Below are 25,107 nucleotides of genomic sequence, written 5' to 3'. Positions count from 1 at the left end.
TTGGACAAGTCATTAGCTGTAATAATGATAAATGGCTGGAAGTCAAGAGAAGAATAAATTTTGGATGGATATCATTCAGGAAATATAGTCACATACTGAGTAGAAATATCCCAATTTGTCTGAAATGTAAAATAATGAACCAATGTATACTCCCAACTATGACTTCTGGAAGTGAAACTTGGGCACTCACCAAAAGAATGTAAGAGATGCTGAGAACTACACAGCGAAGAATGGAACGAATTATATTGGGAATCAGACTGTTAGATAAGAAGAGAAACACGTGGATTAGCATTAGCAAAGGCACATGATGCAAGAAAGCAAGCTTATATAGCATCAACAAAAAAAAAAAAAAAAAACCCTTATTTCACCTATCCACTCGCTCCAAATGTTTGTCAAGTTCTGCCTTGAATCTATTTAAGCTATCAACTTCTACAACGACAGATGGAAGTTTGTTCCAGGAATCAACCACCCGTTGGCTAAAGGCAAACTTACGCACATCTATTCTACAACTGTCTTTCCTCAGTTTGAATTTATGCCCTCTCAGGCGATTATTCTGAACAAGAGGAAAAATCCCATCAGCATTGAGCATGCTCAAACCATTCAAGGCTTTATACACCTCAATCAGATCACCTCGAAGGTGCCTAGTCTCCAGACACTGTAATTTGCAAAACTTCGGCCTTTCTTCTTAAGAACAACCCTTTGTTCCATTCACTAATCTTGTTGCCCTTCTCTGTACTCGTTGCAACAGCTCCAACATTAGGCAGCAAACTCAAGTGAAGGACATTCTTATCAAAACTAAAGAACTAAAATGGTCTTGGGCAGGACACATAGCTCGAAGACAAGATGACAGATGGACTAAGAAAATAACTGAATCGTACCCAAGAGGAGCTAGAAGAAAAGCTGGACGACAACGACGGAGGTGGACAGATGAAGTTCATGAGTTTGTGGGTGGCAAATGGATGGCCATTGCACAAAATAGTAGGAACTGGAAAGCTGCTGGAGAGGCTTTCACCCTGCAGTGGATTGAAAATGACTAATGATAATGATTATATTTAACTATGAAAATATAAAGTTTGTATTAGTATATATATTATTTTTCGCACCTACTTGTTCACTGTATGTAACTGCATGTTGTGCCTGCTGTCCGTATTATCTTGGAATGTAAATAGTGTCCCCTCTCGAAAGCGGGCACATTGGTGCCCGCTTTCGAGAGGGGACTCCTGTTAAGAATGGGGTTCTGTAATTGTGTGCTACTTCGAGTTTGTTATTGATTTTCATTGTACATATTTTGTGTTTTAATTAATTACATTTTAGTAAAGAATATACAATTAAGTCTGTATCAGTTTGTAAAAGTAAATATAAATTTCTTTGTTTAAAATATTTAATTTTCATCATGTAATTGGATCACTTATGTATGTATGTTTGAAGTAGCAATTCATGATTTATAGTATTAGTATTAACAGTGGCAAACGATGGCTGTTGCAAGAAGCAAGTTTTCTTGCATTGTTTGCATCAGCCAAAACAAAAAGAAGAAGAAGAAAAAAAAAAAAACACTTGCCGTATTTCCTCTAACAGTTTGTCCAATTTTCACTTGAATTTATTCAAACTACCCAGTGGCGTATCCAGGTATCATCGTAAGGTGAGGGCATGGCAACCGGGCTTTTGAGTTTTTTTTTTTAGAACGCCTGTTGCGTTCTTTTTCTTTAATTTCAAATTTTTGTTAAGGGGGCATATACCCTCTCTGCCCGCCCCTGAATGCTCCCCTGAAACTACCCACCTCTACTCACCTTATAACAAAAATGCATTGGCTTTTATGTGCGAACATTTCCTCCACATGCTCTACATTTGAGTATTTATTACTCAACCAGCGCATGGCAACGATCATAATATCTAGTGTCCACTGGGAGTGCAGTTATTATGCAGACGGGAAATAAATCATGATCGTAGATTTCTATTAGACCATTTTAATAAAATTTGGAAATGCTGAACAAATCTTTCTAAAATGCGCAAATGTAAAATTTTCTGAAAATACATGCGCTGGGAGTCCAGTAATTATAAGCGGACAGACGAACAAAGAAATAATGATTGTTGGAGTTATATTGGTCCGATTTTAATGAAATTTGGGATGGCTAGACATCTTTTTAAAAGTCCAAAATATAAAATTTCATGAAAATTTTATATTTTGGACGGACATGGTGAAGCCAATTGTTGCATTATTAGGCACGTTAGCATATATTCACAAGTTGGTTAATGTATGAAATTAGTTACATTTCAGGCGCGCTAGCAATTAGTAATAATTCATGATTTATTTATAACAACAACAAAAAAGAACTAAAGCAACTACTGGTCGAACTGAGAAAATTTTGTTTCTACGCATCTGTACATTACCCATTCATATTCCTCCAACCAGGGATTGGCAACAAACATGGATAGGCTACGTGATATGTACAAAAAAAAAAAAAAAAGTAGTAGTAATAATTGAAGATTTCTTTTATTCTAATTCTAGTGAAGTTGATCGAAAAATAGTTTTAAAAGAGGGCAATGGAAAATACGAAAATTCAGTCACTGACAGTAGAGTTAATAATACTATAATATAAAATTTAATTAATTAATTATGTGATTGATTGAATTAATTATAAAATTAAAAGTTAATAACAAAAAAATTAATTGCCGGCTTTCAGCACTCATGAGTAGCATCGTCGTTCTTTCCGCATCGGGAAGGAAAGAGCTAAGTTTTAATCCCATCAATGACGCGAGGAATTATAAGGGTAGCATTTTTTTTCTCCCGGAAATTCGTGTTTTTCGTCCAGCAAACAACAGATTGACCACAGAACACACGCAGTTTACAGACATGTTATATACGGCGCAATATGGTATAAGTTGTTGATGCGCCTAAAATCCCACAGCAGTAGGAATTTAGGCGATAAAATCCTCCTTTTGTAAGATTTTAGTTATCAAATACGTAAGCCATACCTTACAACGTTTAGCTTTTAGGCACATCCGGATTTCATAAGGTTAATCCGTTTCCCTTATTTACAAGTGTAGCAGCTGTGACTGATGAAGCAAGCACCACGAAAGACAGGGCGAAATAGAGGTATTGGTGAGTGGCAAAAGGAGTGATAGCATTTGGCAAGTCTAAAGGACATCCTGAAGTAGCTGAATCTGCTTGCGTGTCATAAAGGCAGAGTTGCGTAGTCTTAATCTTAATAAGTAGTCTTAATGCGTAGTATTAAGAGTTTTTAAGGAACGTCGAGTCGAATCAACCAAACGTCAGTGGTAGAACTGCAGTCGAAAATATGCGCCAAGGATTATCGCGTCTAGTAAAAGAAAAACGATTTCAAATAAGACAAGAACTGCTGCAAACAGTTAAAAAGGACCACTTCAGCCGATTTCCTTATGAGAGAACGCTGCGAAGAGAATTGTATAACAAATGTCTGGAGTATAGTTCCCCGAAACACCAACGTTAAGATCTGCATAAAAAAAAGCCCGGCTAATATGAGCTAAAAGGCCCTAAAAAATGAACAATTGACGATAGAAAGCAGTGATATGGTCTGACGAATCCAAATTTTCTTATGCACTTTAACGATGCCAGGTACCCAGTTAAATTTTGTTCAGACTGCGTACAAGGTGTTGTACAAGCTGATAGCGAGTCACCGATGCCTTGGAGATATTTTAACTGTTATGGTACGGACTGGGTCCCCTACCTGAAATATAAACTTAGATGAATCAGGCAGGTTATAAAAATATTTTGGATAATCAGGTTGTATCTTTTGCTGAACATCTGAGGGACACTCGTGATTTCGATACTCCTGTATTCTAGGAGCCAAGTTACCAGATTTAAATCCTATACAAAAATATGGGACTTTCCTGAACGGAAAGTGAAAACACAACAGCAACATCAACGAAAACTGAACGTATTATTCAGTTGTTTTCAGAATGACCTAATATTGTTATACAGTAAACTATATAAAAAACCTAATTGTATCCCTAATAAAAAGAATTGATTAAGTGGTTCGTGCTGAAGAAGGCGTTAGTTATCGATTGAAATATTACATATGAGAATAATTTTTTGCTTATCTATATTTTTTAACAAAGATCTTGGAACGAAACTGAAATCGAAAAGATAAAAAATGTAAAAAAGTTTTCTTTTTCTTTCAAAATACCATTTCATCTTTCACTGTCCACTGTAGTCCTTTGTTTGCCCATATAGGGCCGTATGCATAAATGTTTTACCGAAGAAAACATTAGGCATGCCAGAATTCACTTGAATCATTGTCATCGTTATTGTTTTGTTATGGTTTTAGGAGCATCAGCGACTTAGACCGTATTACTCCGTATATATTATTTCTGTAAATTGCGGTATGTTCTGTGGTTGATTTGCCTGTTTCCCGAAAACTCGCGTTTTCGGGAGAAAAACCGTGCAGCCATTGCCTGAGGCCGACTAATTCACCTAGCTTGTGGATAAAGCCCATAAAAATTCCTCGAAATTGACGGGATTCGAACCCGGGCCTTTTCCACCTGGTGTGGGGAAGACGCTGCTTACATGCACTGTCTGTCCGTGAGGGCGTCAGTATCGAAAAAAAACTTCAGAGTTTATGCATTCGGATATTAAACAATATAACTTACCTGCCATCTTCAAAGTAGTTACATTTTCTGCCAGACTATACCTCCTTAGGCTAACAAGGTTATTATTCGAAAAATCCAGAGTCTTTACTTGAGGGATATAAGCCCTTAGGTCGCCTACTGTAGTCAGTTTGTTAAATGCTAGGATAAGCACTTCTAAGTTTCGTCCACACAGAAATTCCCTTCCTTCTATAAAATCTAAGAGATTATTAGAAAGATTTAATGATTTTAATGGGCACACTCTCTGAAGTGAACTGTTCAGACTCTTCAAACGATTGTTACTAAGATCGAGATAAGCCAGCAGGGGTTTTTCTATGAATGTGTCTTGAGCTATCGATGATATGATATTATAACTAGCATTCAGAGAGGAGAGTCCGCTGTCTTTAAGATGTCTGAATTCTAGCGAAGACAATTGGTTCTGGGCTATATTTATGACTTCCGAAGAAGGTAATTTATCAGCCAATGATGTAATTTTAGAGTTGGCAAGCACAAATTGATTTAATATTACTGTAGTCGAAACGGTAAACGGAAGAGAGAAGTTGTTGTCAGAAATATACAAATTTTTCAGTTTAGTAATGGGTAACAGTGCTTCAGGATGAATGTAATGCAGACTGCAGTTGATTAAGCTTAACGTTTCAACGTTGGGAGTTCCTCGAAATACATTGGGTCCGATGTCTCGAAGAGGATTGTTATCAAGGAAGACAGTAGTTAGCTGGGACATGTTATCAAAAACTCGGTCTAATGATTCCAGTTTGTTCCCACCCAAGAATAAAATCTGAAAGAGATGAAAAATCTTTTAGTTCATGAAATACTTTTGATGAAATCATTTTTAAATTAAACTGAGAAGCTTTTAATTGCAAAATAGGGGGGAAGAGTTTGAAATGTCAGGGACCAGTAGCAAAATGCTTTAGTATTAGTATTAGTATTGACAAAATTATGCAAGGAACTAAGCCTAAGGAACAAAATTATGCAAGGAACTAAGCCTATATACAGTATCTGCTAAAAACTGTTTATGTATTTAGTGTGTTCAAAATGTCCACCACCTATACAGTATCTGCTAAAACTGTTTATTTATTTAGTGTGTTCAAAATGTCCACCACCTATACAGTATCTGCTAAAACTGTTTATTTATTTAGTGTGTTCAAAATGCCCACCACCTATATTTAAGAAATATAGCTATCTGCGTTGATGAATTGGAGATTATTTATCAATTTTCACAGTGCGTCACACAAAACAATATTGTGTAAAAGTCTTGCGATCTCGTACTCTACCCGTAATCATCGGCGACTAAGACCATGTTGCGCCGTGTATATTGTCTGTGAATTGCGTGTGTTCTGAGGTCGATTTTCTATTTGCTGGACGAAAAACCAGAGTTTCCGGGAGAAAAAAACATTCTACCCTCGCCTGACACCGACTAACTCTGCCACGATGAAAATTCCTCTCGTCATCGATGGGATTTGAATTCAAGTCTTTTCGGCCTTGTGTGGTGAGGACGGCGATCCTACTAACCGTGCTACCACGAGGGCTCCTGCCACTGTATAGGCTTAAGTGTTCTGTCTAGCCAGTAAAGAACCAGCAGTAAATAACGTGACGGGGCATCATCTTGCATGAACTATTCCCATTGACATTTGTCTCAAAGTTCATTGAACTGTAGCATTAATTTATCTCTTATTATTTTCTCTGTTCAGCATAATCAGTAGATCAAAATGGACTGAAGACTTTCTAAGCAACACCACACAATTAATGAGATCTTTTGTTTTTTATCCAGTGTGTATTCGAATAACCGGTGTGGATTATCTATATCTTAAGTTCTGTTTGTTCACCTCTATATTAATATTTTTATTGAGAAAAGAGACGTTATATTAAAAAAAAAATAAAAATCATCACATTTTTTAAATTTTTTCCCTTTTCGCTGTCATCGAGAAACCACTCGCAGTTTTATTCTTTGGTTTGAATAATTTCGAGATTTTGCAATGGCTGCAGTTTCTGTAAATGAAACTTGAGCTTTAAAATATATAATGTCTTACTCCAGGCTCCACACCGAGTTCTTCTGTCTGTGCACTGAGTGGTCTGGATACTCATGTCTATGTGTGTTCAGCTCGAGGAAGAGAACTTTCTACCTAAGTAATAGTTGGAAATTAGTAATGGTGTGAGAGAACACCTATAAGATAAAGGCGAAAGGAAAGAAAGGATGTGTGAACCAATGTAATTATATATATGGATATGAGGAATACATATTATGAGAACAGTTGATACATATGTGTATGAGATAGAGAAAATTCTTGTATTATGGTTCCTATATGTAAATTCAGTTTGGAATCTGTATTTGTATACAGTATATATAACCTATATAATATCGGTGTAGATACACCATAGTTTACCCATAAATATAACTACATACGTAATGTAAAGGCATCTTTTAATTTTATCGCATATTGTGGCTGTCTTCCGAAGATGAAGACACCACCACCCAGACGGCACCACCACCCAGACGGTGCCGTCTGGGTGGTGGTGCCAACTGACAATAAATAATAGTAGTCCCCTCTACTAGATGAGCGTTATTTATTCGAAGTAGTGCAATACCTGGTATCTCGCTGTGAAGACAGGCACAGCATGAGATAAAATTAAACGATGCCTTTATACTACGTATGTAGTTATATTTAAGGGTAAACTATGGTGTATTTACATCGATAATATATAGTTCATTTAAACCCATATCATATTATGCCTTTTCGCATTTAATCTTCAAATACAGTATATACACTGCCCTACCATTAATATCCGGGCACCTGCCTTTAGACAAAAAAAAGGAGCTTTTATGGCGGCCTTCAGTCTTCGCGCCATATTCTCAACCAGCTTTTTATAAATGTCAGGTGATATGTTCCTCCACTCGGCCTTTAATGCAGCCACCGGTTCGGCCTTCTTTGTTCTTTGGGCGATCTCGACGTGCACGTATCCGACGATCCAATACATCCCAAAGATGCTTGATAGGGTTCAGATCAGCACTCTGGGTTGGCCAATCCAACTTTTCCACACCAATGTCCTCAAACCACTCTGTTACGACCAAGCAGTATGGCATGGCACGTTGTCTTGCTGATACAGGTATAGGCCTTCTCCCAAGTATTGCCATAATGTTGAGAGTGCATAATTGTCCAGGATGTCCTGTGATTAGACCGGGGTTCGAGCCCGTCACCACCAAATACGGAGGATGCGGAAAGGTCAGGGAATGACCACCGCACATCCCCGGAGCAATATGGCCTTAGTTGCTAATGCTCCTAAAAACCAAATAACAACAACAACATGTCCTGCTATTGCACAGCATTCATGGTTTTGTCGATAACGACAAATGGGCCTAAGCCAAACCATGAAAGGAGCCTCATACCATGACACTGCCTCCACCAAACTTCATTGTTGGGAGAATATAATCAGGAAGGAACTGTTCCCCACACCCAAGAACGGCCATCAGACTGGTACAGTGCGAACCTCGACTCGTCTCTCCAGAGGACTCTTTTCCACTTCTGTACAGTCTAGGATTCGCGCTCCTTACACCATGTTAATTGGCTTCTAGCAGTTGTTGAGGTGATCAGTTCTGTTGAACTGTTGAAGTATTTCTTTTGAACGTGTCATCGTGCACGTCCAATTTTGCAATTGTCTGTTCGAAGCCCAGTGTGCATATTTATACGAGGAGTTTCCGAAAAGTAAGGTAACACATTTTTTCTCTCGAGGATGTGTAATAATACGAAGTTGAAATTACACACCAAGAAATAAGTGAACATGCAATACTTCTTCACAAAGTCTCCAGTTTTATTGATGCACTTGTCCCAACGATGGATCAGTTTATCAATACTAGTACTGAAGAAGTCCGTGCCCACACGCAGTAACCAACATCGCACCGCCTGATGAACTTCCTCATCCGTGGTGAAATGCTTTCCTGAAAGGTGTTTTTTCAGAGGGCCGAACAAATGGAAGTCTGAAGGCTTTAAGTCTTGGCTTGTAGGGGGAGATGTGACAGAGTTTCCCAACTTACGGCGCAACCACTCACGAGTGGTGTGGGCGGTGTCCTGAGTTGTTTTGTCGTGCAACAAAATCACGCCGCTTGTCCGGAGTGCTGGTCGTTTGCGTCGAATGTTGGCTTTCAGTTTTTCTAACACACAGTAAATCTGTGCATTGATTGTTCTGTGGGGGGGGAGATATTTATTTTAATTATTTTCCTATTTGTATATGTAATTATTTACACACAATATATATTTTCATATCCCTCCTTGGAACCTTCATTAGGCCGATGCTTAAGAAATTTATTTGATTTTCTTTTCTTGAAGCAAGGGGGGTCCTCAATTTCCTTCCAAGGCCCACAAGCTATCTGCTGCATAATATATATTATCCATTAATTTTATCAGAAGATCCAAGTTCTAAGGACTTTATTTTATTATTTTTCTCTTTACTCTAGCTTCCCAGCTTGGATAGTTCGTACCATTAATTGTTAATAGTTGGTGTCAATATCACACATAAGCTCAAGATAAAACAAACTAGATTTATTTACCATTTGTACAAGGATAATTTACACAATCATCATTATTCATAATATCAAAACTTTACAACACAGTAATTATCATATACATGAAAAGGTGTCTTCCCTTAATTACTCTTCTTAAACGATCCATAAACTTCCACTATGTTTCAATAAAAATCTAAAATTTCTATCCTATACTCTTTTATATGATCAAATATATATATATATCCCCTTTCAACATATTCTGAATAACACCAATAATTTGTTTCATTCTTTCTTACATACTTTAAGGAGGAAATTTCTATCGAATACAATTAACTCCATTAATAGCAATTAGACAATTCCAGAAACCCACTGTTTTACTTTTAACACATTTCTTTAAAATTTCTCATCAATACCTCTAGTCACAGATGAGTAACATTCACTCACTCTCTCTCTATTTCTATTTTATCTTATTTCTATCTTTACAAATTAGTATTCTACACGTTACAATACTTCTAAAACTGTCCTGTCCAATTTTCTCCCATGGATTTCTTTACAACCCCGTTCTCGTTAGTAACATTCACTAAGCTGACTTACTTGGTATCATTTTCTCTACCACCTGGGTAAGTTTCTGATCCATCAGGCCTTCCTGCGATTTCTTCCCTGATCAGCTGGGCTTACGGCTCTTTTCTGTCTCCACGTTGACTTTCCCACACTCAGGACTTCCTCCAGGTCATTCTGCCTTTCGCTATTATCTGCACCCACTAAACTATCATGATCTAACTTTCCGTACGCGTTTCCCCGCACTCCAAAAATATCTTTCCGCCACTCTTTCGCACCTCCGGGATTCTCCTCCGGATCTTTCCCTTCCAGGCTTCGGGACTCTGACTCTCGGGCTCTGTTTTTTTTTTTTCCCCTCTTGCATCCGAGTTTTGTTTCCAACTCTCGCTTATTTTCCATCCAATCACATTTTTCTCTCTCTCTTCATCTTGAATTTCATTCGCTTAATTTTCTTTTCTCCTCGCCTGGACCCGCGTCTGATAGGTACAGCTCCTTTCTTTGTATTCACAACATCCGGGCTCTAACCAATCTCTAGAAATTATCCTGGGATGACCATTTCACTTACCTCTTCTGTCACGCTTCCTTACAAGACATCGCCTGTGAAATCATTGAGTGCTTCCCATGTCGGCCTGTTTGTACTTTGTTTACATCTCGAGTCTGTTTACTGATCTGGGTTTGTTTACTGATCTGGGTCTTCCTTTTGAATGGAGATGGAACCACTTTAGGGGTGTGGGCGTTCTTTTGTCCCCCGTTACCGTCAGCAGCCACAGCCCTATTTTTTTCTGTAGGCACGAACTGCGTCAAACTGGCCTACCCATTGTATCATAATCTGGTCAGCGTCCCTCCTGCTGCTACACTAATCTCTCACTTTCGAAGAGTAAACAGCACAAACAATTCTGCTGAGTGCTTCACTGTTTTTAACTTAGTTATTTATTAAAATTTGATAATCTATAAATTCTAAAAAATAAGTGTAAGAATAGTTCTTACAGTTCCTCCTTTCGGCAAGAAATCCACCAACAGAACGCCTAGGCGATCTCAGAACACTGTGGCCATGACTTTTCGGTCACTGGGAACAGTTTTGAATTTTTTGCGCACAGGAGATTGTGGATGTTTCCAGGTCATGGAGTCTTGTTTGCTCTCTCATGGGGAAAAATGATGAACCCACGTTTCGTCTGCTGTGACTGTGCGAGCGAGAAAATCCTCTCCTTCGTCGCTGTATCGCAACAGGTTCTCCATGCGTTTTGCTTTGTCCTCCTCTGACAATTGTCGGTTCACCTAGCGGCAGCACACCTTTCGAAAGCCAAGGACATCGTGAAAAATTTCATTTCGTGAACAGTCGACTTACTCACTTTCATTATTTGTGCAATTTCACGCAGTTTCACTCGCCTGTTTTCAAGAACGATACCCTTAATGTTGTTTTCTGTCTTGCTCGATGAAGGCCTCTCCACCCGATGTCGATCTTCAATATCAACACGGCTCGCTTTAAATTCATTGCACCAAAAACACACCTGCTTCTTTGTCATAACGTTTTCGCCATACACAGCAACTAGTTCACGGTGAAGACCCTTTTGCTTGCAAAAAGCGAATAACTTCAGGAACACCTGTTTTAGACCACACTCGCACGGTATTCGCCATTTTGCAACTGGAATCTGCTGTGAGGCGACAGTACCGCAACACTGCACCTGGCGGTCTTTTTGAACGTTATTAACGGGTATATCTGTCTACCGCGTTTTATCTTATTCTCTTTCACCATTATTAAGAGAGAAAAAAATATATATATACGTTTATTTCTTTTTGTTTTTATTTATTTATTTCAAAATCATCTCTCCAGGTGATTGATGCTTCTGGGTAACCAAGCGGCCATACACAACAACAGAACACACAAACCTCCGTCACACACATATCTGGCCCATTTGTAGTGATACTCTTCTTCACAGAGATACAAGGCGGAGTTGAACTGACGTTCTAGGAGCCGCCCTTTACAAAAACACATGTCCACATGTTACCTTGCATTTCGGAAACCCCTCGTAGCAGGTTCTGTGCTGTGTTGTATGCATAGGATCTGTTTCCTCATCCATGGAGAGGTGTCTCGATATTAATGGTAGGGCAGTGTATATACGTATTTTTTTTTATATGGGGCTCATTAAAATTTGTTATTTATATGTAAATTTTGTGTCGTCTCAACTAACTCAACTAACTTACCGCTTTACACATCCTAGAATTTGGAATTTTCAGAAAATTGCATTCAGACTTGCGGTTTGTGTCCGCCCAGAACTTCAGTAGGCATTTATTTTAAAGAAAAAAAAATAATAAGTAAATAAATGTACGTGGCTGAACGATTAAAATTGTCGAGCTGGGCAGGGATGGTACAACAATTGGCGTACAGCCATAATTAAATAAAATAAAAACAAACAGGCGCGTACAGATTCATTCTGTTTTCGCTATATGCTAGTCTTTTCATTAGCGTGACACAAATGCAACTGGAATTCGTCACCACGCAACGTTTTTCCAATCCTCCAGTGTCAGTGTTCCAGATAATGACGATTGATTTGGTTTCGGTATGTTTATGTTAAGTGATGGTCGCGCGACCTCTTATGTGTACTGCGTAATTGTAATTTGTAGCAAGGATTTACTATGTAGTAAGACAGACACCGTATTGTTAGTTTTTATACGACTGTATAAAGTTGAGGATTAAAAATCAACGTTTTTGTAACTTTCTTGTTTTAGGCTGTTATGAGTAGTACCCGGTTCTGTCGTCGGCTGCAAACCCCATTCTTAACAGGGTGATGAGTTGTACCTTCTGAAATACCTCTTTGGTTACCACGGTTGTACTGATTTGCTATTTGACTGGCGGTAGACATTCTGTTCCCGTACGCCAGTCTTTTCGGCCTCCGTTGGTCTCTCCCATCAACACGCTATTTTTGAACATAGAATCGCAGTTGTCTGGATATCATTTTAGTATTGGATCAATCTCAACACATCCGAGACGAAGTGTCGTACATAAAAACTCCTGCAAGCTGGGAGATGTAGAGATACACCGGCGCGTCTGTGGCCAACTATCACGACGGTGCTATGTACACGGGCGTGAAATTTTGAGGGGCGCTGCACAGTCATGGTACAAATAATGATAAGGTGTAAGGTGTATTTAGTGTCAGACGGCACCAGGGGGTTCCTCCATCTCCGCGTAGTTTTCATTGTGGGTGTACCAGTTCGCTGGAAATGCCAGAGATTTAAAGTGTATGGATATTGTATATGTGTAATATTGTGTACAGTTGTTCATCTGGTCGTTTAGCCGCTGAACCCCCTGCTGAGCCCCAACGTTGCCCCACTTTCGCCCCGTGGAGGCAAACCAGGAACCTAGTAGTTTTAGTTTTCACTCTGGCAGGTCCTGCCACCTAATTTCCTGAGATTTCAGTGGCTAGGACCTAAAAAAAAAATAAAAAATAATATATATATGTGTGTGTGTGTGTGTGTGTGTGCGTACATATATACACACAACGTGCATATACATACGCATACATACTAGCTTCAATCGTGGGGGTTGATGTCGCTTGAGTTGATAGGCTGGGACTTGGGCGAAGATATTTTGGATGTATTTAAATTTAGGTGTGTGAGGCTTCGCTAGCGTGAAGATAGAGAGGAGGGCTGAATACTGGGGGGAAAGACAGAAGTATGAGGCCAATAGCTAAGACAGCCCCAAGTTTCAGTGGGGCATAATGATAAATGATAAGTGATTTGTTTTCACTGTGCGTATGTAAGTGGGAAATCCACGGCAGATTATGTGTACTGCTTAATTGATTTGTAGCCAGGATTCCAGGATTCGTTGACAGTCACGTTACAGTGTTTATACAATTGTAAAAAGTCGAGGACTAAAAATCATGAGTTTTGTAATTTTTGAATGTGTGGGAATGACTACTATTTCTTAACGGTGGGCTCTTGGGTAATTGAATTTATCGGAGGTTGATTTGTTAGTGCAGTGTCGACAATTGTTATCGGTACTTTTGCAGATTTTCTAAAAAAAATTTAAAGTTACAGCAAGGTTCATCGTGAGAATATTTGAGCACAATAAACGTATTCTTGGTTGAATTTCATTGGGTTGGAAGGTGGATGCATATATTTTTCGTATATTTAAAAATAAGTGAAATTAGTTTAAGACGTGCGTGGAGAGAGAGAGAGAGAGAGAGAGAGAGAGAGAGAGAGAGAGAGAGACTAGATTATAAGTCGTTTTACATGGACATCCTAGCTTTATTGAAACAGAACGTATTCTGTAATTGAAGTATTAGAGTAATTTAATTATTCTCTAATTATAAAAGCTGTTTTATTACTCATTTGCTTATTATTAATATTACTTGTATAATAAGTAATAGTAATAATAATTTATATTATTTTAATTACTATTACATAATTTTATTAATAAGAAATCCCTTAATAGTATTATTATTATTATTATTATTATTAGCAGCCATATGGTGCAAGGCTTATGCTGCACCAGGCAAAAAAAAATTTCTGAATTACCCCGAGAGAGAGAAGTAGAAGGGAATCATCAAGAAAAAGAAGAATGACGATATCCAGCTCAGGACCCTGGGTGTGCCAAGCCCATACTCACCAGATGTGAGCCTCCAAATAGATGTCAACTGGGCCCTCATGGGTAGAACAGTTAGTATAATCACCGTCCTTCCTACACTAGGTGGAAAATACCTGAGTTAGAATCCCATAAATAACACGAGAAATTGTTATGGGTATATTTCACAACAGGGCTGGGTTAGTCAGTCTTAGTCAGTAAGGATAGCATGGTTTTTTCCTCCCGAGAACTCGGGTTTATCTTCCAGCAAACAGCAAATCGACAACAGAACACATGCAATTTACAGACATATTATATACGGCTCAATTCGGCCTAAGTTGCTAACGCGCCTTAAACCTTCCAAGAACAAGACGCTAACTGGATCAATTAAAAGAAACCTTCCAGGCTATCAAAATTAACAATCCCGCCGCCGCCCCCGACGGGCGGGCGGGTGGGCGCCGCCCCAACCCCCACAACATAAACATCCCCGAAATGCACCTTCCCAATTAACACCCACAATGCATTGCCACAAAAAACATAATTAACGCCAAAAATATTCACTATGACGTCACAATCGATCCATTCAAAGACTACATCTAACCCAAATCTAACGGGGGAACCCGCACAGTCGCGAGGTAAGATTAACGCTCACCAATCATAATAACCCCGGTTTGTGCCCCAGACTCAAGAGGCAAAAATAAATTTAAAATTAAATTCTGAAATTACAACTAATGCCATCTATTGAGAAAAAATAAAAACACCTGCCAGAAAATATAAACCGATTTCTCCCCCACCCTCTGAGCGGCGAACCTACCATACCGACATTCGGTTTTACATCGATTACTACTAGGAAGCAAGGCAGCTTCATCTAGACAAGACTGCAGTTATAGTTCAGAGAGCATGGGTTTGTTAAGGGAAAGTCTTGTCTGACTGATTTGATTGGATACTATGATGTGGTCACAAAGGAAATGGATTCAAAAAATAATTTTGATATCATATACTGTACTTGGATTTTATGGAAGCTTTTAATACTGTGGCACATCGAAGACTGCTGTACAAATTGGAGCAGTATGGCATTATGAGCCAGTTGCTACAATGGATAAAAGAATGGTTGAGTGGGAGAAGACAGAGAATGGTAATCAATAGACACTGCTCTTCGTGGACTAATGTTAATAGTGGAGACCCCCAGGGTTAGGCGTTAGGCACATTGTTGTTTTCTGTTATTATCAATGATATTGATGGAGGTATATCAGGCTTAATGTCTAATTTTTCAGACGATACGAAAGGTGGAAGGGTTGTTAATGACAGTAATGATAGTACGCTACTGCAGCTGGTTAAGTTGAGCAGATGGGCTGAGAGGTGGTAACTGAAGTTTAACATTGACAAATATAAAGTACTGCATATGGGTAGTAGTAATCCCAGAGTAATGTATCAACTGGATGGTACTACACTCAGGGTAGTGGAGAATGAAAAGGACCTGGGGTAATTGTGCAGTCAGATATGAAGTTTTCTGAGCAGTGCAGACAGGCTGCAAGTGTAGTTCATGGTGTCTTGTCAATGATATACAGGAATTTTGCTATCATGGATAAGCAGGTGATTGTCCCCCTGTATAAGGCAGTGGGTAGGCCACACCTTGAGTACTGTATACAGGTCTGGAGGCTTCATTTTAGGAAAGATGTAGAGCTGCTGGAACGAGTACAGAGAAGGGCAACGAGATTGGTGAGTGGAACAAAGGGTTCTGTTACCAAGAAAGGCTTAAGTTCTGCAAATTGCAGCTTCTGGAGACGAGGCATCTGCGAGGTGATCTGCGCCTCCGTAGCCAGGTGGGCAGGAGCAGCAGTGCGTAGCACACGCTTCTTGATTAAACCGGGGTTCGAGCCCGTGACAACCAAATACAAAGGATGCGGAAAGGTCAAGAAATGACCACCGCATATCCCCAGAGCAATATGGCCTTAGTTGCTAATGCTCCTAAAAACCAAATAATAACAATAGCGAGGTTATCTAAGTGAGGTGTATAAGGCTTTGAATGGTTTCAGCAAGCTCAGTGCTGATGGGATTCTTCTTGCTCAGATTACTCACCTGAGGGAACATAAATTTACATTGAGGAAAGACAATTGTAGAATAGATGTGCTGAAATTTTCCTTTAGCCAGCTGGTGGTTGACAGTTGGAACAAACTTCCATCTGTTGTAGTGGAGGTCAACAACTTAAATACAGTAAACTCTCGATTTTCCGGGATAGATGGTAAAATAAAAATAGCGGATAATCGATTTCCCGGTTAATCCAAAAATACAGTAAGTCCACGACATACGTTCTAGGACTTCTTACGTAAGTTGAGTTTTACGTAACTAGGGAATGACTAAAAAAATATTGCTCCTATATCCGCGATATGCCAAAATTACAAAAACCACATATTATCCTCAGAAGAATGAAGAAAAATAGTTATATATTTTTAATTAGTTCAATTAAAATCTTTATCTGGGGACAGCGGTGAAGTTGTTGGAGTGACACATACGAAAAGAAAGCATTAAAGGAAGAAATTGTAAAAATTGATATGTATTTCGTAGCCTTGGTTATCATAGTTGGTTTCATTGGTGCCGATCCCTTCACCGCTTCTCGCTTCTCGTGTTCTGTCTTTTTCCTTTATTATTGTGTTCACTTTTGACACTGACAAAACTAAATTTCGCGCGAACTTGTTAATGATTGACAATTTTCACACATTCTTATTATTTTAATTTTCTGATGCAAATTGATCGCTTTCCTTTTCTTGGTAGATTTACTAGTACCGCTGTCACTTATTCTCTTAGTCGGCGCCATGATAACGGTCAAAATGAAATTTTATGTAATAAAATTACATAAAATTTCATTTTGACGAAAATTTCATTTTCGTCAAAATGAAATTTTAACGAAAACTTACTATTATCACCCCACGCGAGCTCACATTTTACTAAAACACCTTTTGGAGGTCACTACCATAAAACAATAAAAACAGTTTGCATATTCCGGGTTATTGGGCTTTTCTACTGTACTACGGTTCGTTATAAAGGTAGTAAACTCGATCGTATTGCATTTGCGATAATATCGATAGCTGGAATTCTGTGGAATTTTACGTTATTATGGTGAAATGTGTGTTTCCCTTCACTAAAATCTTCAGCCATATAAAAAAAAACCTAAATAAATTTTAAAAATCTTTTCTTCATTCCTATTTTTAAGCTTGTGACTCCATATCTCACTTGTGCAATTTGTACGTGCCATGATCGTCTTTATTGATTGCTTATTACTATTATTATTCTGTTTTAAATTTTACAATCCTAAAAAAGAAAAAAAAATTGAATGAAAAAAATTAACGTAAGTTCGAAGTTACGTAAGTCGCGGACTTACTACGGTACAGTATAACCAAAAATGTTCAGCAACCTACGTAAAAAATATGGCGGTAGATAAAAAACTTACCACGCACTACTCGCGTGTTCAATACGAGCTTCCCTTTATTTTTTTCGACGTCGATTTTAAATCGAATGGCTTCCCTTTTATTTGTTTACGCTGTTGCGTATGGTTTGGTCACCGATATTATTATTTATTATTAGCCATATGGTGCAAGGAAGCCTGAGGCTTATTCAAAAAAAAAAAAAAAAAAAAAATCTTAATTACCCCGAGAGAGAGAGAGAGAGAGAGAATCACCAAGAAAAGAAGAATGATGATATCCAGCTCAGGACCCTGGGTGTGCCAAGCTCATACTCACCAGATGTGAGCCCCTGGGGTTATTTATAATGGTTCATTAGCGATTTAACGGATGCAACGTTTTCAAACTTTTGAATAATTTCAAGTTTTTGTTTTTTTTAGTAGTGGGGACAGTGGGGGGGGGGTGCAAAATAATAATCTCCCAATGACGACTTTATAACGCCCTGTTTGTCGCTTATTTACGACTTGCAAAACATCTGTTTATACCTATTCTAGTTATTACTTGAATTTTATGATTTCTTGTTTATTTTTTATTTTTTTATTTGGAGTCTTGAAGTGTCCCGGTTAAACCGATCCCGGTAAATCGAGAGTCTGCTGTAAGTTCAAGGCAGAACTAGACAAACATTTAGAGTGAATGGATGGGTGAAATGAGAAGGGTTTTTTTTTTTTTTTTTTGGTGATGCTATATAAGCTTGCTCTCTTGCATCATATTGTGGTGGGAGGATTTTTTTACCTGTATGAATGCCTATATTCTGTTTAAACCTTTACTTTATTCTCGTTTCCTTACTCCGCATTCTGACTCGTGTACCTCACAGAAGAATCGGGTTCGTATGCATATTTATTCTTTCCTGTCAGATTCTTGAGAATTGTTGTATTAAGTAAAATTCCTCCTTCGGACTAGGCTTGTGTATTCAAATTGACTAGTTGCAACTTCATTAAAGGCTATATACAATTCTTTATTACATATATATATATATATATACATGAAATGAAGTTAAAGATAATTATGCACATTATATGGTAAGATAACACAACATATATGATACATTAAATGAACTGTTCCGTTATATTAATTGATATTCATATATATCATTTAGTTAGAACAAGGATACTTAACACTTTCCATGAATCTCCATTATTATAGTTTTTTCTCTGATGTATAACCATTTAGGGATCACGCTCAATTCCTTATTCGACATTCTTATACAATTTAATTTATAGCTCGCTAAACACGAAACCTTTTCTCTGGCTTTGTTACTATAATACAATTGGAACCACATGATGTGCTAGTATTTATCCCAATTATCTGTTTTATACCTGCACTGAACACAAAACCTTTTCTGTCTTAGTCGCCATAATACATTTGGATCATCTATGCTAGTATTCACCTTAATTTTCTCTTTGATTTAACCCATCTGATATAGCTACTTTACATCCGTTCATTCATATTTAATTTGACTATCTCCGTCTATTTCTCTGTTCATTACTACGTTCTAATAACAATACTCAACTCATCTACATATACATATATATCTTAGGGTATATTAATCATATGACCTTCCTCTTTAATTTTCTTATTATCTCCCTATAGTCCTTCTAATAATCATTAGTGTGCTTATTATAACTTGGCACTTACTTCTATATTCTGGCGGGATGTTTTCGTAAGGGCTTTCTACTTCTTTCTCATTCAGGGCTGCTATCTTCCGCCATCCAAAACTATTTCTTACTGCATCCAGGGCTGCTACTCTGCTTTTCAAGACTACTACCTTCTGTTTCCAGGGCTGCTACTCTGCCTTTCAAGACTACTACTTTCTGTTTCCGGGGTGTTACTCTGCTTTTCAAGACTGCTGCTTTCTGCTCCCAGGGCTGCTACTTTCTGTTTCCAGGGCTATTTCTAGGATATTATCGCCTTCCTCGGTGAACTTAGTCATCTATGTAAATCTTTTTCTTTCATTCTTACTGTTTAACGAACTCCCTTTAACTACCCCTTACACGTTCATCCCTTTTTCTCACACCCTTACATTTTCGATAAACTCGCTTCGATTCTCTTCTTCGACTCTATCTCGTCATTATATTTCACCTCAACTCTTTCTCCCTTACATTTGCGATAGACTCCACTCTTTTTCCCCTGCTTTATCGTGCAAACTCTTTTTTGTTCCCGAACTTTACACTTCCCTTCAAGTTTAGCACACCTCCCCCAAGGATTCCAACCAATCCTCGCCCTCCGTTTAAATTTACGTTCCTTTCCATTTGTCAACACAATTCTCCCAAGCTGTCTCCCTAGCGCGCAAATCAACCCTTTTCTCGAACTTGCTTATTTTTTTCTCAGGCAGCATGACCCTTTCATGTCCACCGGCAACCTCCACAAACACTCATTTTCTTTCACACCTTTCTCTCTAAAAGTATCAGAAAACTCAAATATCAGTCAGCCTGACGCCGGTTTTATTTTGAAGCGAACACTGGGCATCCACTCACTTCCTGTTTTGGTTCTAACGGTGTCAGATCAAAGGAGGCGCTTTGTATAATCCCGTTTCACGTCCTATTCTTCCTTAAGCAACCCCCTTCACACCCGTTCTCAAATGACACCCCTTTACTTAGTCCTGCTGTCCCTGTTTGCTCTCTGGTATTACTTGAATTACTTGTTTACCCTTTTGCTACTATAGTTAATTCTCACGCTTAAACTGTCCCATCACTAAATCTAGCATTTTTCAAATTCTAACATTACTTCTAGCAAAACAATTATTTTTATTTTAAATTTGTAAGATTTTACATCTTACAATATGCTTCTACTAATGCTAATGCTAAATTTTAATTAGAGTTAGTGCGATGTTTCCTTTGTTTTACCATTGTTTCTCTAAGTGTGCCAGGCAATGTGCCTTTAAATCACGGTATATAAGTGATTTACAAAATAACACTTGTCAGTCAGCTTAGAAGAACCTTTAATTCCAAAACTAATCAAATTTTACATTAATTTGCGTCCTTGCGAACATTTAAAAATTATATTTCTATATTACATTAATGCAAAATATATAACTGTTAATAAGAAAAGTGGAGTCAAATTCTGGTGGGGAGTTCAAAAAGTGTGGATGAAACCTTTATGTTTTGGAGTTGATAACAACCAGAGCGAGACAATCAACCCTCATGTTTTGGAGGGGAAGTAGGGAGTTCCATCTGTCATTATTGTTATTTTTTGTTTGTTATTTGGTTTTTTTTAGGAGCATTAGCAACTAAGGCCATATTGCTCTGGGGATATGCGGTGGTTATTCCCTGACCTTTCCGCATCCTCCGTGTTTGGTGGTCACGGACTCGAACCCCGGTCTAATCAAGAAGCGTGTGCTACGCACTGCTGCTCCTGGCTACGGAGGCGCCCCATTTGTCGTGTGAGGAAAGAGAAGGATAACAGCATAATAATTGTTCTGTTTACAGATAATGTATAAGTATAACATATTTTTGAATAATTTAATGGGTAGGAATATATTTTTTTTTATTAATAACAAGATACACAACAGGTAACCATTAACAGTGTATCTGAGAGCAGAACAATGAACAGAGTTGATAACAATAATATGAAATCGAATAGGAAGATAAACATTGATATAGATTCAAACATTGAAATCATATGTACAAAACAGGTATGCTTTAAGTTAAGTTACTGGTGAAACAAATAATAATTAATTTGTTAGAGAATAGAAAAATAATAAAACAAATAATAATAAACTACAATAATTAGATGTGAGCTAGTCACTTTGCAGTTTAAGAGAAGAGGCAAACTTGTGGATGGAGTTCATCAGTGGTTGGGAGCTGTCAAAGAAGTCAATGAGAGAGTCATTTGCTGATTTTTTTTTTTTTTAGTGGACTGAACTTCATAAAGTCCGTGGTTGCAGAGTCAAGGCGAAACAATATAAGATTCCTGACTTGTCTATAAGGATCATTGAAGTTGATTTTACTAATGATATCAGAAGCTTCATAAGTAACAGTGATTACTTTGGGTAGAAGGGTGATGTCAGCAGTAACCCTTTTAGTGCATAGAGGCCTCAGATGAAAGTAATCACACAGCGATTCATAATACACTGAGTGATAGAATAGAGGATTACTAAACGTAAGGTAACGGACAAAATTTTTTTGGACTGCTTCAATTTTGTTAGTTAAAGTCTTTGTGTGAGGATTCCAGATGTGTGAACTGAATTCAAGGATTGGCAGAACAATAGTTTTATAAAAGATAACGGCATATCTGTAGTTTTTGAACTTGTAGGTGTTCCGTTTGATGAATCCCAGTGTTTTGAATGCTTTGCTGGTGATTTTAAGGGCATGGGCATCGAATTTAGCACTGCTGGAGAAAGGAATCCCCAAGTCGTTAACTTGGTCACACCTTTCGATGATCACAGAGTTAATAGTGTATTCCGTATTTATTAGTTGTGGAGATCTGCAGGATGAGAAAGAGTTTACTTTTCACTTCGAGGGCTTAGCAGACAAGCCATTCAGAGATAGCCACAGAGAGAATTTATTGAGAGCGCATTGAAGCTGTTGAGAATCTGTAATATCTCCCATCACCAAACCTCCTCCGCTACACAGTATACTTGTTGAGAAGGGTAGGCATGCGATAATTATGCCGTATGGTTTTTCTTTTGTAAGTTTTAGTTTATATTTTTTGTTTTGGTTAAGATTAGTTTTATATTATGGTTTCTCTTATTCCCAACGTACACCTCTGAGATTTATATAACGTCTTTGAAGAGCAGTGCTAACGTGAAATAGTAAGAATATATATTTTGTACACACACACACACACACACACACACACACACACACACACACACACACACACACACACACACACACACACACACACACACACACACACACACACACACATTCCGTGATAGTATAGTTGTTTTGCTATTTGTCATTCGTTTGGAGCGATCTGGGTTCGATTCCCGGTCGATGATTGGAGGAATTGGCAAAGATCTCTTCAATAATACCTTTCGATGATCACAGAGTTAATAGTGTATTAACTCTGTTAATGATCAGCTAGGCTGTTGTTAGCTGATCTCAGACAGGGATTAAAGCTCCCCCGAGTTATTCCGGTTTTTTCATACTGCACAACATATCAATCGATCCATGAATACACATATAATGGCACACATATGCAGATTACAAATTTTTATGGTTAAGTTGCTGATCCGCCTGACACAACAACGGTAACACACGCCGACCAGGGGCAAGACTACGAATCTGCTGGGAGACTCTCGAACGGTTCCGTTCCCTTTAACAACTTTCCTAAGGTGCCAAACAAGTTAGTTTCGGTGAAAAAACAAGGGCACAGTTCAGGAAATCTCGTTAGAAAGAAGCACACAGACACAAGGCGAAGTTTTTTGATATTCTGTTTGGGAATGTTTGAACTGCTTGCATTATTTTCGGATTCAGTATAGAGCAGAAACTACTGATTAATGTTTAGAGCCACCTTTTTTAAGGTCAGCATGAAACTTTTAAAAAACTTCAAGGCGCAGACACCGTGCATTTTATCATTTTATTTTTTTATTGTTTCTTAATGTTATTAAACATTATATGAATTTAATCATAAAAATATTCCAGCAGAATAAAACAAGAACGATGTTTTATTCCTTACATGAAAATCTAACCCCTATTTTTATCATCAGCTTTGTAAATGAAGTGACATGTTTGGCAAGAATGTTCATGCTGCCCAATGTTTGTTCATCACCGTTGGCCTGCAACCTAATTTTATCGTTTACTTTCAAGTAAACCAAATTCATTTAAATACGTTATGTGTGGGTGTTTTCACCCTGCACGAAAATCTCGAAATTTCATTGTCGATATCGTATTGCCTTTGATTTGGTAGAAAAGCCCAAGTCCTAACAAGACAACAAATTTCATATGTTACTTGGATTGATGCGATGGGGCATAATTGTTGTAGTACGGAATGACGGAAATAAATTCTACGAGGTGATAAGTCGCTTCTTAGACCAAATTATCGAGTGTTGAGAATGTCCGGAAACAGCTACTTAATAAAGTTCATTCGAATAAGACACAATATAACTAAAGTAAGTTCAGTTATCTAATCAATGGATTTTGCTTTGTTTTATTTGATATGCAAATTTCTTTGGTCTCAGTTAAGGTGTTTGGTATGCAAATTTCTTTAGTTATGTCTTGTTCGTTTCTTCCCCCGCTATATTATTCTAGTATGTAGTTTACCCGGAATTGAAATTGTTGCGCCTATGGTATTTATAAGAATGTGCAGGAATGTTTATTTGGTTTTTCTATTTCGCCTATCATTTCCTTGATGAGAACCTAAAAAAAAATGTTCGAAACGACCCTTTGAATAGCTTAGTGGGACACCAAATAACCTTATTGTTTCTGTCTTATTGGACGAGAACAATAAGGTTATTGGGTCTTCATATCTAGGATTGTCCAAAATATATTTGATTGGTTAAACTTTCGAGACAAAGCTCGTATGTGCGTTTATTTAATCACTGTCTTTTAAAACTTATTTCCTGACTATTCCTGAAGTCTATCTCAGTTGTCTTGAAGAAGCGTTGCTTGGCGCTCCTTGACTGCCCTACCGATCTTGACAGCATCAGCAAATTTTGACATTATGCCCTGTACCCCTTCGTCAATGTCATTTTAAGAAAATCAAAAACAACACTGGTCCAAGCACGGACTCTTGAGGAATTCGCACTTTTTATTTTAATCCAATCTGAATCTAATCCAACCATTAATCACAACCGTCTGCTTCCTACCCTGCAGCTACCCCGCTATCGATCAAAGTATTTTTCTTATAATTCCTATATTCCTATGCTTTCAACGTGGTTCTACAGCAATCGCTCATGCGGAAAGTGAGTCGAATGCTTTCTGAAATCCAATTAAACAATGTCGTAATTATTCCTACCTCCTCAAAATAGCTACAGTTGGTTCAACACGAATTTCCCATAACGAAAGTAGAAAGTAGCGCTCTGAACCAACTTTGCTTTTTCCCTCGCATCGCATCTCGTTCCGTTCATATAAGCTGAAAAAAGTTTTTCAGTTGAAATATAAAAAGCATAATTTTTTTATTATAATTTTGTTGTGAATTTCATTCAGTTCTTTTTAATAAAGTCTTAAAATAAAAAATATAATTTAATCAAAATTTTATAAACAAGGAGCAGTAATTATTATATATTCGTTAAATTTTCGGTTTCAACAATTAACTTTCTGTCACCAAGGGCCATTTCATGGATGAAATTATCCGTGGATGCGGCATGTTCAAATGATATGTTTGCCACCCCATCCAACCGATCTTGTATCATCCTGGAACGGAGAGAAGTTTCGATTAACATCATCTTTGAAAAAGATCCTTTCTGCGCTGGCCGCTGATACTTGGCAACGTTACATGTTCTCAGAGCTACGAGAAGGCTTGCCAGG

General features: G+C 37.9%; 1 protein-coding gene across 1 annotated transcript in view; it reads right to left on the bottom strand.

Annotated features, from left to right (window-relative positions):
• LOC150077460 (uncharacterized) overlaps positions 1 to 25,107 on the bottom strand; it is a 92,470-nt gene that overhangs the window by 60,407 nt on the left and 6,956 nt on the right. The window contains exon 2 of the mRNA XM_090385910.1: positions 4,627 to 5,398. Within this exon, the coding sequence (XP_090242036.1) occupies positions 4,627 to 5,398 (772 nt within the window). The remainder of the gene's footprint in view (positions 1 to 4,626; positions 5,399 to 25,107) is intronic.

This window comes from Mastigoproctus giganteus, chromosome 12, assembly GCF_048544385.1.
Source record: "Mastigoproctus giganteus isolate SK-2022 chromosome 12, ASM4854438v1, whole genome shotgun sequence".
Classification (NCBI taxonomy): domain Eukaryota; kingdom Metazoa; phylum Arthropoda; class Arachnida; order Uropygi; family Thelyphonidae; genus Mastigoproctus; species Mastigoproctus giganteus.
Note: the sequence above shows the minus strand (reverse complement) of the source record. Positions and strands in the feature narration are given on the sequence as shown.